Here is a 14861-nt window from a genome sequence, read left to right on the forward strand (position 1 = left end):
AGTGAAACGAAAAGTGTTGGGGGCAAATTGACAGCTGCCAGATGTGAGCAAGGGGGACTTAAAGAATGAGAGTGATGGCGCCAAAGAGTATATACCGTACAGTTGCTAAGGTGGGGCCCCGACATGCGATACCACACTCGGGGATATGAACACACACACAATGCGCCACACACTACCACGTGCTGGAACACATATACCACCCTCAGCACACATCTCACCACACATTCACCAACCTCACCACACATCTCACCACACATACACCAACCTCACCACACATCTCACCACACATACACCAACCTCACCACATAATCGCCCTAAACACACACAAGTCTGGGATTATCCTTCACAAATAAAAATCTGATTAATAAGCAGCCAAACTACAAGAACAACAAATGTACCACACAGGAAATACGGCAGCCGTCAGTCACATGACCTGTCTATATGTGTATGTGTGAGCTAATATATACTGTCAGGGGGAGGGCTTTCTGTTGCCTGGAGATTTATCAGGCTGACAATAGCAACCAATCACAGCTCAGCTTCTATTTTGCTAGTTAATTAATCTGAGCTCTGATTGGTTAATATACGCAACAATTTACTAATTACATTTCTATCTATTTGTTTTGTGGTTTTTGTGTGCAGAATACATTTTTGTTAATACATTCTATTTTGTTATACAGATAATTATTAATATATATATTTATTTATATATATTATAGCAGTACATGATATATGCTGTTTGTCCCCTATCTCACGAGTCCGGTGCTTCGCTATGAATGTTCCTCCTGTTTTTGGCTGTGATAATCGCACTATTCTCGCCCTCCCCGTGAGCCGGGCGTCACTTCTTCAGATATTAGGCGTACAGTAACAATAATTCTCTGGTGGCGAGTGCGTCCTGGTGAGGAGGAATCTTCTCGTCGGGGCATTTCTATTATTATCTCCTCGTTAGTGTTTTTTGTTCATTAATTATTTAGAGCATTTTATTAACTCAACATTTTTATTGCTGCCGATTTTCTCTTCCGTTGTAACAGGGATCGCGTGTTATAGGTAATGGGGATCGTATATTGCAGGTTTTTAATATGGTTTTTTAAAAGGCACAGTACCTCTTTTCTCAGCTTCAATCTGATATAATAATAATGATTCATTTATATAGAACTATTAATTCCATAGTGTTTTACATAAATCAGCAACACTGTCCCCATTGGGGCTCACAATCTAAAGACCCTATCAGGCTTTGGAGTGTGGAAGGAAACACCCGCAACCACAGGGAGAACACACAAACTCTTTACAGATGTTGTCCTTGGTGGTCTTTGACCCCAGTGCTGCAAGACTGCAGTGCTAACCACTGAGCCACCATGGACCCCAGTTCTGCAAGACTGCAGTGCTAACCACTGAGCCACCATGGACCCCAGTGCTGCAAGACTGCAGTACTAACCACTGAGCCACCGTGGACCCCAGTGCTGCAAGACTGCAGTGCTAACCACTGAGTCACCATGGACCCCATTGCTGCAAGACTGCAGTGCTAACCACTGAGCCACCGTGCCGCCCCATGACTTATATTGATGGAAACACGGGACAGAGTGCAGCCTGGACTCGGCCACATGACTGATCACATTGCCCTTTATGGATCCAGGACCCCATTGGTGCAGACACTACACCACCGCTGGGGAGGTGGGAACCTGCTCTGTCAACCAACTCCCAACTTCATTACCATTAATTAAGGCATCATGCTGGTATTGCTGCTGAGAGAGGGGAAGGGAGAGCAGCTAGGAACGGTCTGGACACAGAGCCGCTTCCTGTTCCAGAAGGTTCTTGTTCTTGGACCTTCTGGGGGTTATTTTGTGTGAAGATTAATGTAATAAAGCAAATGTCTTTTATTATAACCATTATTTACAGGGTGAGAAAACAAGTAAAATTGATAAATCACAACAAGGGGTCGCGTTAGACTTTGGTAAAGAATTTGGTGATATCAGATCCGTACTTGGAGGCCATGGAAAGTTTCTTGGATCGGCTCCGCTCTTTGGCTTGATGAGCTGTTCTCTGACAAGACACAAAAGATTTGATTATTATTTCAACTAATAACAGAAGAAAACTACACAATTTTCCCAGAAACAGCGCCACACTGGCCTATGGTGGTGTCTGGTATTGCACCTCAGCACCTTCACTGGCTGCGATACTTATATTTTTCAGCTTTTCGCTATCGGCGTCTATAAATTCCATCCTGCAGAGGTTCTAGGTCATGGTGTATTGATGCCCCGGCCTCTGCACCTCTCTCCTTCCCATTCTCTCTCTATTCCCCCCCTGCTGAGCTCCTTCCCCCGCTCCCGGACCCCCTCACACCCCGGGATGCCTCGTCTCCGCGCCCGCCAGCTCACGTGCACCGTTTACAGTTTTTCTTTAGGTGTTTGAAGCTTCTTCTCGTCTCCTAATCAAAAGCAAATCAAAGTCTTGAGATGCGCAAAGATTCTAATGGAATAATCTGAAGACGCTCAGGTGAAGTGAAACGCGTCAGAACCAAACCTGCCCCCAATATCTCACATCCCCCTCAGGTCTTTATATGTGCACATACTATGGAGTGTGCGGTCATAATGTGTGAAGGCCAGGACCTGCGCTCCTCGCTGCGTCTTATACGGACCTGTGTGCTGCGCTACAGCCTAGGTCAGTGCTATACAAAGAATGCAATAAAGACAGGCGTGTTTCATTGAAGCAGCTGCACCTCTGGCCATCGCCTGTGAGGCTGAAGGTGAATCCGGGCCCCCTGAGCCATCGGCAGCGGAGAATCCATACATTGCCATAAGCGCGCACTGACGGCGAGGGTCCTCGGGATCCTGTAATGACTTGTACTGTAAAGGAGGATGAGCCGGCAGCGGCGGCCATCGAGTGCCTCATCAGCAGCTACTCGGGAGCTTCTGAGGTTGTCATCAGGCAGTTATCTCGGCGGACGGTCGGCTGCCGCTCACCCAAATTGCCTCATTAGTGATTGCGAATATCCAGAAATTAGGAAAGGCAGATAATGAGGCGGCAGAAACGCGGCCAGGAAAATATTAAGAAAACCACCCCAATTAGAGACTTCCCTCCAGCGAGGGACGCAAAGGCTCCACTTCTGGGGTATAAATAGGTGGAGGGGACATGAAATAACTGAAGGAAGCGCGGGGATGATGATGATGGTGGTTGTAGTGATGGTGGCAGTTGGTGCCCTGATCTGATTCTTCCTAATTGCTGAGAGCTCAACTGCAGCGAGCGCCGCGCTCACATCGTCACCGGATCACAGCGCCGACGCCGGAACAAGACTCCTATTACCGGGACGCGGAGCGATCAGGAATACATAGCCAAAAAGGGGTCTATACCGCTAGTATATTGAGCATGGTAGAAGCGCGAAAGGCCGCACACTGCAGCGATCCCCACCAGCCCGCACGCCTATGTGCGACCCCCACCAGCCCGCACGCCTATGTGCGACCCCCACCAGCCCGCACGCCTATGTGCGACCCTCACCAGCCCGCACGCCTATGTGCGACCCCCACCAGCCCGCACGCCTATGTGCGACCCCCACCAGCCCGCACGCCTATGTGCGACCCCCACCAGCCCGCACGCCTATGTGCGACCCCCGCTAAGAAAACCTATAAATATTGAGAAATTTTGTTTTTAAAGGAGAACTCCGACCTCACATGAAAACTTGTACAATTTTTTTGTCTGTGTTTTCAGTAACTGAATAGAAAGCTAAATTGTTTCTTCCAGAAAGTAACAATCAGTCCTAATCTTGTGCTGGACATGGAGCTACCGGGGGCGTGACAGCGACACATGGGGCACGGCGGCAGGGCTTGTGACAGCAACACACGGGGCACCGCGGCCGGGGGCGTGACAGCGACACACGGGGCACAGCAGCAGGGCTCGTGACAGCGACACATGGGGCACCGCGGCTGGGGGTGTGACAGCGACACACGGGGCACAGCAGCAGGGCTCGTGACAGCGACACATGGGGCACCGCGGCTGGGCTTGTGACAGCAACACACGGGGCACCGCGGCCGGGGGCGTGACAGCGACACACGGGGCACAGCAGCAGGGCTCAAGACAGCGACACACGGGGCACAGCAGCAGGGCTCAAGACAGCGACACACGGGGCACCACGGCCGGGCTCGTGACAGCGACACACGGGGCACCGCGGCCGGGCTCGTGACAGCGACACATGGGGCACCGCGGCCGGGCTCATAAAAGCGACACATGGGTCACGGCAGCAGGGCTCGTGACAGCGACACATGGGGCACCGCGGCCGGGCTCAAGACAGCGACACACGGAGCACGGCAGCCGGGCTCGTGACAGCGACACATGGGGCACCGCGGCTGGGCTTGTGACAGCGACACATGGGGCACGGCAGCCGGGCTCGTGACAGCGACACATGGGGCACGGCAGCCGGGCTCGTGACAGCGACACACGGGGCACCGCGGCCGGGCTCGTGACAGCGACACACGGGGCACGGCAGCAGGGCTCGTGACAGCGACACACGAGGCACCGCGGCCAGGCTCATGACAGCGACACACGGGGCACGGCAGCCGGGCTCGTGACAGCGACACACGGGGCACCGCGGCCAGGCTCATGACAGCGACACACGGGGCATGGCAGCCGGGCTCGTGACAGCGACACACGGGGCACCGCGGCCAGGCTCATGACAGCGACACACGGGGCACGGCAGCCGGGCTCGTGACAGCGGCACACGGGGCACCGCGGCCAGGCTCATGACAGCGACACACGGGGCACGGCAGCAGGGCTCGTGACAGCGACACACGAGGCACCGTGGCCAGGCTCATGACAGCGACACACGGGGCATGGCAGCCGGGCTCGTGACAGCGACACACGGGGCACGGCAGCAGGGCTCGTGACAGCGACACATGGGGCACCGCGGCCGGGCTTGTGACAGCAACACACGGGGCACCGCGGCTGGGCTTGTGACAGCAACACACGGGGCACCGCGGACGGGCTCAAGACAGCGACACATGGGGCACCGCGGTCGGGCTCGTGACAGCGACACATGGGGCACCGCGGTCGGGCTCGTGACAGCGACACATGGGGCACGGCAGCAGGGCTCGTGACAGCAACACACGGGGCACCGCGGCCGGGCTCAAGACAGCAACACACAGGGCACCGCGGCCGGGCTCAAGACAGCAACACACGGGGCACCGCGGCCGGGCTCAAGACAGCAACACACGGGGCACCGCGGCTGGGCTCAAGACAGAGACACATGGGGCACCGCGGACGGGCTCGTGACAGCGACACAACGTCTAGATTACAAAAAATAAAAACATGACCAGAATTATGAACAGAGACAAAAAAAAAAAAATAGGCACAACTTAAAAAAAGAATGAGGTGCAAGATAAAAAAAAAAAAAGTTTTAAAAATGTGGGGTGGGGGGACAAGATGGACACACATGCAAGAATGTATCCATGTCCATGGGGTGTCACGGGGGACGGTTCTGTATCAGGCCCGGTATGTCCATGGGGTGTCACGGGGGACGGTTCTGTATCAGGCCCGGTATGTCCATGGGGTGTCACGGGGGACGGTTCGCCCTCTGCAGAGACCCTGGAAAATTAAATTATATATGCAAATATCCTCTACAGGGACTCTAGCGCCCCCTATAGGAAGTGCCAATCCTATCAATATTGATTTGGGATATAAAGCCAAACACGAGATCCATTTGCAGACGTTTCAGGGATTTTGCCCCTCATCCGCCCAACCAGTCTCCTACTTTGCACTGATGAGGGGTAAGAACCATAAAACAGCTGAATTTTACTGGAGAGCTTTCTCCTTAGAAGATTTGGTTTGGTCATGTGATGATTCCTCTAGGTGGCGCTACAGACCCCGCTCTCCTGGAGGACGTGACTAGTCCATCACAGATCATCCACAATGAAGATCTAGCCTTGCCTTGATTGACAGCAAGCAGAGATCTTGAAAAGTGACTGATGAAAACACCAAATCCCCTGAAATCAGCTGCCCCTTATTTGCTGACTATTTGCAGACTCGCAGTTTCTTGGAAATCATCAGACCGAGCCAAGAAGCCGCCTGACAGGAGACGACTCGGCCATTTCCATTTACCGCAGGCTTTCCTATTACAGGAGCCGGCCCCATCTCATCTACATCCCCCCGGCTGGGGGGGGGTTGTGTACGGGTGTGTGCGTTATTGGGGTCACTGGACAACACTGATCCCGGGAAGCGCAGATTTCTTGACGGATAAATCACAAATTCAATTTCAGTAGTTAATTAATTTCCATCATCCTGCGGATTAGCCCCCGACGGCGGGTCACGGGGGTCAGCAACTAGCGACATTTCTGAAATGTCGGAGGAGTGGTCCTATGTTTTATACATTAGGCGCAGAGTGAGGGCACACCGTCCCTTTAAAACAGAAAACCAAATATCCAGTTATACATATTCTATTTGGTGACACTGATGTAGCAGAGCCGAGTTTGTCGTTCGTCTCTCTGGAGCTGCGCTCTTCTTACCGCTGCACCATCTCGACACCAAGTTCCTTTGTTGCGCCGCTGTAAATGGAGACCCGGCTGCCGTCTCCATTCACTACTATGGGAATTTTGAAAATAGATGAGTGACCCCAGCGCAGGACACGAGAGTCAGGCATGGTACGAGAGGGCCACATATCACGTTTTATCCAGTGTAGCTTTACCTGCAGTCCCATGTAAAATCACTGATTATGTGTTGTGATGTTGTAATGACTTCTATAGGCTCTGCTACATCTGTCCCTAAGATGAATGCAGGCAGGGCCTTACCTCTCGGTGACACACGGTGCACAGGGTCTGCAGGTTGTCCAGCGCACACTGTCCTCCCCCGCCATACACGGGCCGGATGTGGTCCACCTGCCAGAACTGGCCCTCTGTGGGGCTCCGGATCAGCTCATTCAACTGCAAGGAAACATCCAGTTATTACACAGCGAAATCTGATGGACAGCAATAATACCGCAATCTAATGGCCAGCAATAATACTGCAATCTAATGGCCAGCGATAATATCGTAATCTAATGGCCAGCAATAATACCGCAATCTAATGGCCAGCAATAATACCGCAATCTAATGGCCAGCAATAATACTGCAATCTAATGGCCAGCGATAATATCGTAATCTAATGGCCAGCAATAATACCGCAATCTAATGGCCAGCAATAATACTGCAATCTAATGGCCAGCGATAATATCGCAATCTAATGGCCAGCAATAATATTGCAATCTAATGGCCAGCGATAATATCGTAATCTAATGGCCAGCGATAATATCGCAATCTAATGACCAGCAAAAATACCGCAATCTAATGGCCAGCAATAATATCGTAATCTAATGGCAAGCAATAATACCGCAATCTAATGGCCAGCAATAATACTGCGATCTAATGGCCAGCGATAATATCGTAATCTAATGGCCAGCAATAATACCGCAATCTAATGGCCAGCAATAATACTGCAATCTAATGGCCAGCGATAATATCGTAATCTAATGGCCAGCAATAATACCGCAATCTAATGGCCAGCAATAATACTGCAATCTAATGGCCAGCGATAATATCGTAATCTAATGGCCAGCGATAATATCGCAATCTAATAACCAGCAAAAATACCGCAATCTAATGGCCAGCAATAATATCGTAATCTAATGGCAAGCAATAATACCGCAATCTAATGGCCAGCAATAATACTGCAATCTAATGGCCAGCGATAATATCGTAATCTAATGGCCAGCAATAATACCGCAATCTAATGGCCAGCAATAATACTGCAATCTAATGGCCAGCGATAATATCGTAATCTAATGGCCAGCAATAATACCGCAATCTAATGGCCAGCAATAATACTGCAATCTAATGGCCAGCGATAATATCGTAATCTAATGGCCAGCGATAATATCGCAATCTAATGACCAGCAAAAATACCGCAATCTAATGGCCAGCAATAATATCGTAATCTAATGGCAAGCAATAATACCGCAATCTAATGGCCAGCAATAATACTGCAATCTAATGGCCAGCGATAATATCGTAATCTAATGGCCAGCAATAATACCGCAATCTAATGGCCAGCAATAATACTGCAATCTAATGGCCAGCGATAATATCGCAATCTAATGACCAGCAATAATACCGCAATCTAATGGCCAGCAATAATACCGCAATCTAATGGCCAGCAATAATACCGCAATCTAATGGCCAGCAATAATACCGCAATCTAATGGCCAGCAATAATACTGCAATCTGACAGCCAACAATAATACCACAATCTAATGGCCAGCGATAATACTGCAATCTAATGGACTGCAATAATACCGCAATCTGGCAGCCATTGCCATGAACGGAGGCAGCCGCGGCAATCAGGAAGCAGCGCCGAAATAAAATGTCATCTAATAATCATATACTAATCGGTCACATTCTTGCAGCGTGGGCAGAACAGGGTGACCCCAAACCCCATTAAAAACTCCTCCCCAGGATAAAAAAACCCCCAATGGACCCAAAGTGATAATGGGCCATCAGGATGTCACAATTCTTGGAATAACATTAGTGGTTCTTATTTTATGTCTATACACAGCGCCACCCTTGTGCACAGGTGGAGTGTGGTATTGCAGCTCAGCCCGATTCATCAGAAAAGGGATTGTCTGATTTTGTAAAAAAAAAAAAAAACAACTTTTTTTAAACTTCTCTGAAGAATGGAGGGATTCTTAATTCCATTGTTTCCTGCTTTTTGCCTAAGCTGTTAGTGGCCCCGGATGTGTCGGCGGTGGTCGGTTTAGGCCGGGAGCGTGGGCTCTGGAGCTGCCGGATCACTGCCCCCTCCAAAGCTGCACGGGAAAAGCCTTCTCTGCGGCGTCTCATGGGAGAGCGCAAAGTTTGGACGAGTGTCACAACCAGGATGCAGGTCCGCACGCTCAGACCTCAGGAGCACAGCGCCCCCCGGGACCTAGACGATGGAGCTGAACTGCAATACTGTACACACCTCTCCACAGCTAAAGGTGATGTTTTTTGTGTTCGTGTCCCTTTAAGCAGTGCTCCTCAGCCTGGGGCTGCTCACCTACGACTCCCAGCATCTCTGCCGCCTTCTGGGGGTGGTAGTTTTTGCTGTAGATTTGTTTGCGGTTTGATATTTACAATAGTGTCAGTTGCTCCTTAGCAAGGGGCTTGGCTCTGACCAATTACGGTCATCCGCAAGCTGCTGAGGAGCACCTGAGGATCCACTGCTGGTCCTGGCTGGTTGTGGAGAGCGTTACCTGATCTATCGGGAGCTGTGCCATCCACGTGCTCTCCAGCAGTCCCTTCCTGTGGCTCGGGGGGGCGTCCCGCACGCTCAGGTACAGCTCGTGTGCGTTCAGGCAGCATTGCTGGCACACGCCGTGCTCCGTCTCGAATACCTGCGCCCTCATGTAGCTCTGGTTGGAGCGGATCAGAAAGGCGTCCTGACATTTGCGGCTGCAGAATCGGTTGTCCCAGGCCGCGTTCCCCGGCGTGGACCGGGGGCAGGGTCCCTGACAATACACGCATAGCGGCACTCCGGCACTGTCCACCGCCTGCAGGTAGCCGCCACCTTCCGCATCCGCCGTGGGCCCGGCGTCCTTTAGATCTTCGCTCCTAATGGAAACATAATGGTGAGCGCGCGAGGCGGCGGAATAATCACTGTCTTATTACCGCTTCACGCTGAGAAACTAATAAGAGGCAGAGAGCGGCGCAGGAAGTCGGAGCAGAGAGGAGCTGCTCATTTTTCGATATTGTGCATATCGCCCATTGAGCGCCCTCCATTAAACTCGCCATCAATTTGGCTTTAACCGCTGTCTGACTGCGAGCCCCCCGCCCCCGCACATATCCCATCGCTCGTAAGCTATATTTACCCTCGTAAAACCAGAATGCGGATGAATTATTTATTCACACCTTGTAAACAGTGAAAGAGGAGAAGGACGGACGCGAAGATTTCATTTTACGCAGCCCCTGGGTATATACCGGGGCGACCGGGCGGGATACTCTGTAGAGGCGCTACACAAGTGCAATATCCTGCAGATCAGAGGGCACCGTCCCCCGCACCGCCTGGCCGGGACCCCTCGGCAATAATAAGAGTGATAATATTAGGGGGGGGGTCTCCTTCTGGTGGTCCGGACCGTATCATTTATTTAAATAGTGGACATATAAAATTTATATATCATGTCGGCCATTGCCGATGCCTGTATCGACTACCGCTGATACAATGTAAAAAGCGCAAGGTGGTATATTTTTTTTAAAATTTATATTATTTTTTATTAAAATAATATAAATATAATAAAAAAAAAAATATAGCAGCATTTTTTGCCTTTAATTTCTTATTTAATCGTTTTATTTTTTGCTCATTTTTTCCTTTTTTTTGTTATTATTGTGTCGCTGCAGAATAAAGCTGCAATAGAAGCAGTAACTCGCGGTCATTAAAGGATTAAAGTCCCATCAGCCGGAGGCAGCAGGAGTCCCCGCTCTGCAGCGTCCATCATCCTTCCTGATGGGACACCCCCTTTAAGAAGTCGCATGTGAGGACGTGGCGGGGTCACATTAGGGTGCCACGCTCCATAATCACATCCTCGCCCCGCTGGGAGTAATTTTTCCGGCAGCCATTGATTTTGTCTCCGTTTCTCGTCTTCATTACTTTGGTCCAGAAAAGGATATTAAGCCGAAATTTCAGGTCGCCCGTCCGTCTGCCCGCCCGATTGTTAATAATATGAAAAGCAAACTTCATTACACGGAGGACTGAGCAATTAAAACGATACCTGTGCGTCCGCAGCCCGAGCCCGCCGCGCAGCAACACGGAATAGATCTGCTGTCTCCAGAGACACGAACATAACAACTTCATCCTCAGTAATGTCTGCAAGTGGAGGAGCCGAGCACACTGCTGCCGCCATCGCACCGCACCCACCGCTGCCAGCATCGCACCGCACCCACCGAGGACGCAACGCACCCACCGCTGCCAGCATCGCACCGCACCCACCGCTGCCAGCATCGCACCGCACCCACCGCTGCCAGCATCGCACCGCACCCACCGCTGCCAGCATCGCACCGCACCCACCGCTGCCAGCATCGCACCGCACCCACCGCTGCCAGCATCGCACCGCACCCACCGCTGCCAGCATCGCACCGCACCCACCGCTGCCAGCATCGCACCGCACCCACCGCTGCCAGCATCGCACCGCACCCACCGAGGACGCAACGCACCCACTGCTGCCAGCATCGCACCGCACCCACCGCTGCCAGCATCGCACCGCACCCACCGCTGCCAGCATCGCACCGCACCCACCACTGCCAGCATCGCACCGCACCCACCGCTGCCAGCATCGCACCGCACCCACCGCTACCAGCATCGCACCGCACCCACCGCTACCAGCATCGCACCGCACCCACCGCAGACACACCGCACCCACCCCTCCCGGCAACGCAACGCACCCACCGCTAAAAGCATCGCACCGCACACACCGCAGACGCATCGCATCCACCGCAGACGCACCGCACCGCACCCACCCCTGCCGGCATCGCAACGCACCCACCGCAAAAAAAAAAAATCGCCAAAAAAATCCACATCAAATAAAGGATCACAACTCAAAACATTTTCTGCAACTTTTCACTGCATTTTGTGTTTAAAATCTTGGATTTTCATTATATCAACAAGGTATCAGTGAATAAGAATGTGTTTTGATCCAGAGGCCGAAACCTGAGCAGGAGAGGGTCTACCGATTATTTCCACCTTCTAACATTAGGATTTTTTACATTCTTCATAGTGGAGATCAGCATTTCCTTATAAAAAACTACAAATTTCTTGCATTGCCATAAAACATATTTCCACTAGGGGGAGCTCCCTGTGTACAGAGATACATGATAAGATCCTGTCTGCAGCCACCACTAGGGGGAGCTCCCTGTATACAGAGATACATGATAAGATCCTGTCTGCAGCCACCACTAGGGGGAGCTCCCTGTATACAGAGATACATGATAAGATCCTGTCTGCAGCCACCACTAGGGGGAGCTCCCTGTATACAGAGATACATGATTAGATCCTGTCTGCAGCCACCACTAGGGGGAGCTCCCTGTATACAGAGATACATGATAAGATCCTGTCTGCAGCCACCACTAGAGGGAGCTCCCTGTATACAGAGATACATGATAAGATCCTGTCTGCAGCCACCACTAGGGGGAGCTCCCTGTATACAGAGATACATGATAAGATCCTGTCTGCAGCCACCACTAGGGGAGCTCCCTGTATACAGAGATACATGATAAGATCCTGTCTGCAGCCACCACTAGGGGGAGCTCCCTGTATACAGAGATACATGATAAGATCCTGTCTGCAGCCACAACTAGGGGGAGCTCCCTGTATACAGAGATACATGATAAGATCCTGTCTGCAGCCACCACTAGGGGGAGCTCCCTGTATACAGAGATACATGATAAGATTCTGTCTGCAGCCACCACTAGGGGGAGCTCCCTGTATACAGAGATACATGATAAGATTCTGTCTGCAGTCACCACTAGGGGAGGCTCCCTGTATATAGAGATACATGATAAGATCCTGTCTGCAGCCACCACTAGGGGGAGCTCCCTGTATACAGAGATACATGATAAGATCCTGTCTGCAGCCACCACTAGGGGGAGCTCCCTGTATACAGAGATACATGATAAGATCCTGTCTGCAGCCTCCACTAGGGGGAGCTCCCTGTATACAGAGATACATGATAAGATGCTGCCTGCAGCCACCACTAGGGGGAGCTCCCTGTATACAGAGATACATGATAAGATCCTGTCTGCAGCCTCCACTAGGGGGAGCTCCCTGTATACAGAGATACATGATAAGATCCTGTCTGCAGCCACCACTAGGGGGAGCTCCCTGTATACAGAGATACATGATAAGATCCTGTCTGCAGCCTCCACTAGGGGGAGCTCCCTGTATACAGAGATACATGATAAGATTCTGTCTGCAGCCTCCACTAGGGGGAACTCCCTGTATACAGAGATACATGATAAGATTCTGTCTGCAGCCTCCACTAGGGGGAACTCCCTGTATACAGAGATACATGATAAGATCCTGTCTGCAGTCACCACTAGGGGGAGCTCCCTGTAAACAGAGATACATGATAAGATCCTGTCTTTAGCCACCACTAGGGGGAGATACCTGTATACAGAGATACATGATAAGAGCATGTCTGCAGCCACCACTAGGGGGAGCTCCCTGTATACAGAGATACATGATAAGATCCTGTCTGCAGCCTCCACTAGGGGGAGCTCCCTGTATACAGAGATACATGATAAGATTCTGTCTGCAGCCTCCACTAGGGGGAACTCCCTGTATACAGAGATACATGATAAGATCCTGTCTGCAGTCACCACTAGGGGGAGCTCCCTGTAAACAGAGATACATGATAAGATCCTGTCTTTAGCCACCACTAGGGGGAGATACCTGTATACAGAGATACATGATAAGAGCATGTCTGCAGCCACCACTAGGGGGAGCTCCCTGTATACAGAGATACATGATAAGATTCTGTCTGCAGCCACCACTAGGGGGAGCTCCCTGTATAGAGATACATGATTAGATCCTGTCTGCAGCCACCACTAGGGGGAGCTCCCTGTATACAGAGATACATGATAAGATCCTGTCTGCAGCCACCACTAGGGGGAGCTCCCTGTATACAGAGATACATGATAAGATACTGTTTGTATACAGGGAGCTCCCCCTAGTGGTGGCTGCAGACAAGATCTTATCATGTATCTCTGTATACAGGGAGCTCCCCCTAGTGGTGGCTGCAGAGATACATGATAAGATCCTGTCTGCAGCCACCACTAGGGGGAGCTCCCTGTATACAGAGATACATGAGCCTGTCCTGTGGGTAAAGTTATCTTTACCCTGGACAGCCCCTTTAATAGGGTGTGTTCTTACACAGTTGGACAATAGTAGCACCTATTGGACACTTTTGTTAAATGCCAACTCCCTGTAACTATTTTTTTCATACATTTCCAAGAGGAGCAACAGCGGGACGATGCTATCTGGTTCAGTAAATAGGTGTATCCGGAGAGCGGAGAGGTCGCCTTCTCACAGCATTGGAGGATTTGGAGCTCTGACATTAGCATGTGATCATGCACCGCTATAAGTGTCCGCCCAATTAATGAGTGTGATGTGCTGTTCTGCATTCAGCGCCTGTTTTCTAGGGTCACTCATCGAGTCTGGGGTCCGTCTATTGCCCCCGACCATAAAAAAAGGAAATCCCCTTTAAATGTAAATGTGCGGCTTCTCATTTTGCTTTATTTGCACTGGAAGCTGTTAGGGCTGCGGCACACAGGCACGCTGCGGCACACAGGCGCGCGGCGGATGCAATCAGCGCAGACGGCACAAGTTCAGTGCGTCCTGGTTTATTTATTTTCAGATCTGTTTTCCAAAAAAAAGCGAAGAGAAAAAAAAAAAAGAACCTTTAAAAAGGCGAAGTCGTCAAAAGAAGAGAAAAGTCAGAGGAATGATGAGCGCGGCGCAGAGGTTGGGGTTGATGGCTGCATCTGTCAGCCAGCGCTGCACTTACCGTGTGGGGGGTCCCGCAGCTGTACCCGGAGACACCTTTTCTTTGACGGACGACGTGCGCTCCCTGCTGACAAGCCTCACGCTTCCCCCGCTGCTCTGAACTTTGCTTAATGAGGCGGCAGCGACATCTTCTTTGGTCAGGTACCTGCGATCAAACAACAACACGCACGTGTCACCCCATTACACTGACTGATGTTGTGTGTGTGATACCGCGCCGACACTTTATCATGGCTGCAGCACGGCGCGCGCTCGGCTCTGCCGCATCTTCCTCTATTTAAATATTGATTTTTTTATTTTTTTTTCTTGGTTTGCAAAATGTC

The 14861-nt window shown here is 51.0% G+C and overlaps 1 protein-coding gene across 1 annotated transcript in view; it reads right to left on the minus strand.

Annotated features, from left to right (window-relative positions):
• Positions 1-630: 630 nt before the first annotated feature.
• ZRANB3 (zinc finger RANBP2-type containing 3) overlaps positions 631-14861 on the minus strand; it is a 255035-nt gene continuing 240804 nt past the window's right edge. The window contains exons 16-19 of the mRNA XM_075319678.1: positions 14543-14686; positions 9242-9599; positions 6768-6899; positions 631-2037 (exon numbers count right to left, since the gene is read on the minus strand). Coding sequence (XP_075175793.1) covers positions 1939-2037; positions 6768-6899; positions 9242-9599; positions 14543-14686 — 733 coding nt within the window. The 3' untranslated portion in view covers positions 631-1938. The remainder of the gene's footprint in view (positions 2038-6767; positions 6900-9241; positions 9600-14542; positions 14687-14861) is intronic.

This window comes from Anomaloglossus baeobatrachus, chromosome 7 (assembly GCF_048569485.1).
Source record: "Anomaloglossus baeobatrachus isolate aAnoBae1 chromosome 7, aAnoBae1.hap1, whole genome shotgun sequence".
Lineage (NCBI taxonomy): Eukaryota > Metazoa > Chordata > Amphibia > Anura > Aromobatidae > Anomaloglossus > Anomaloglossus baeobatrachus.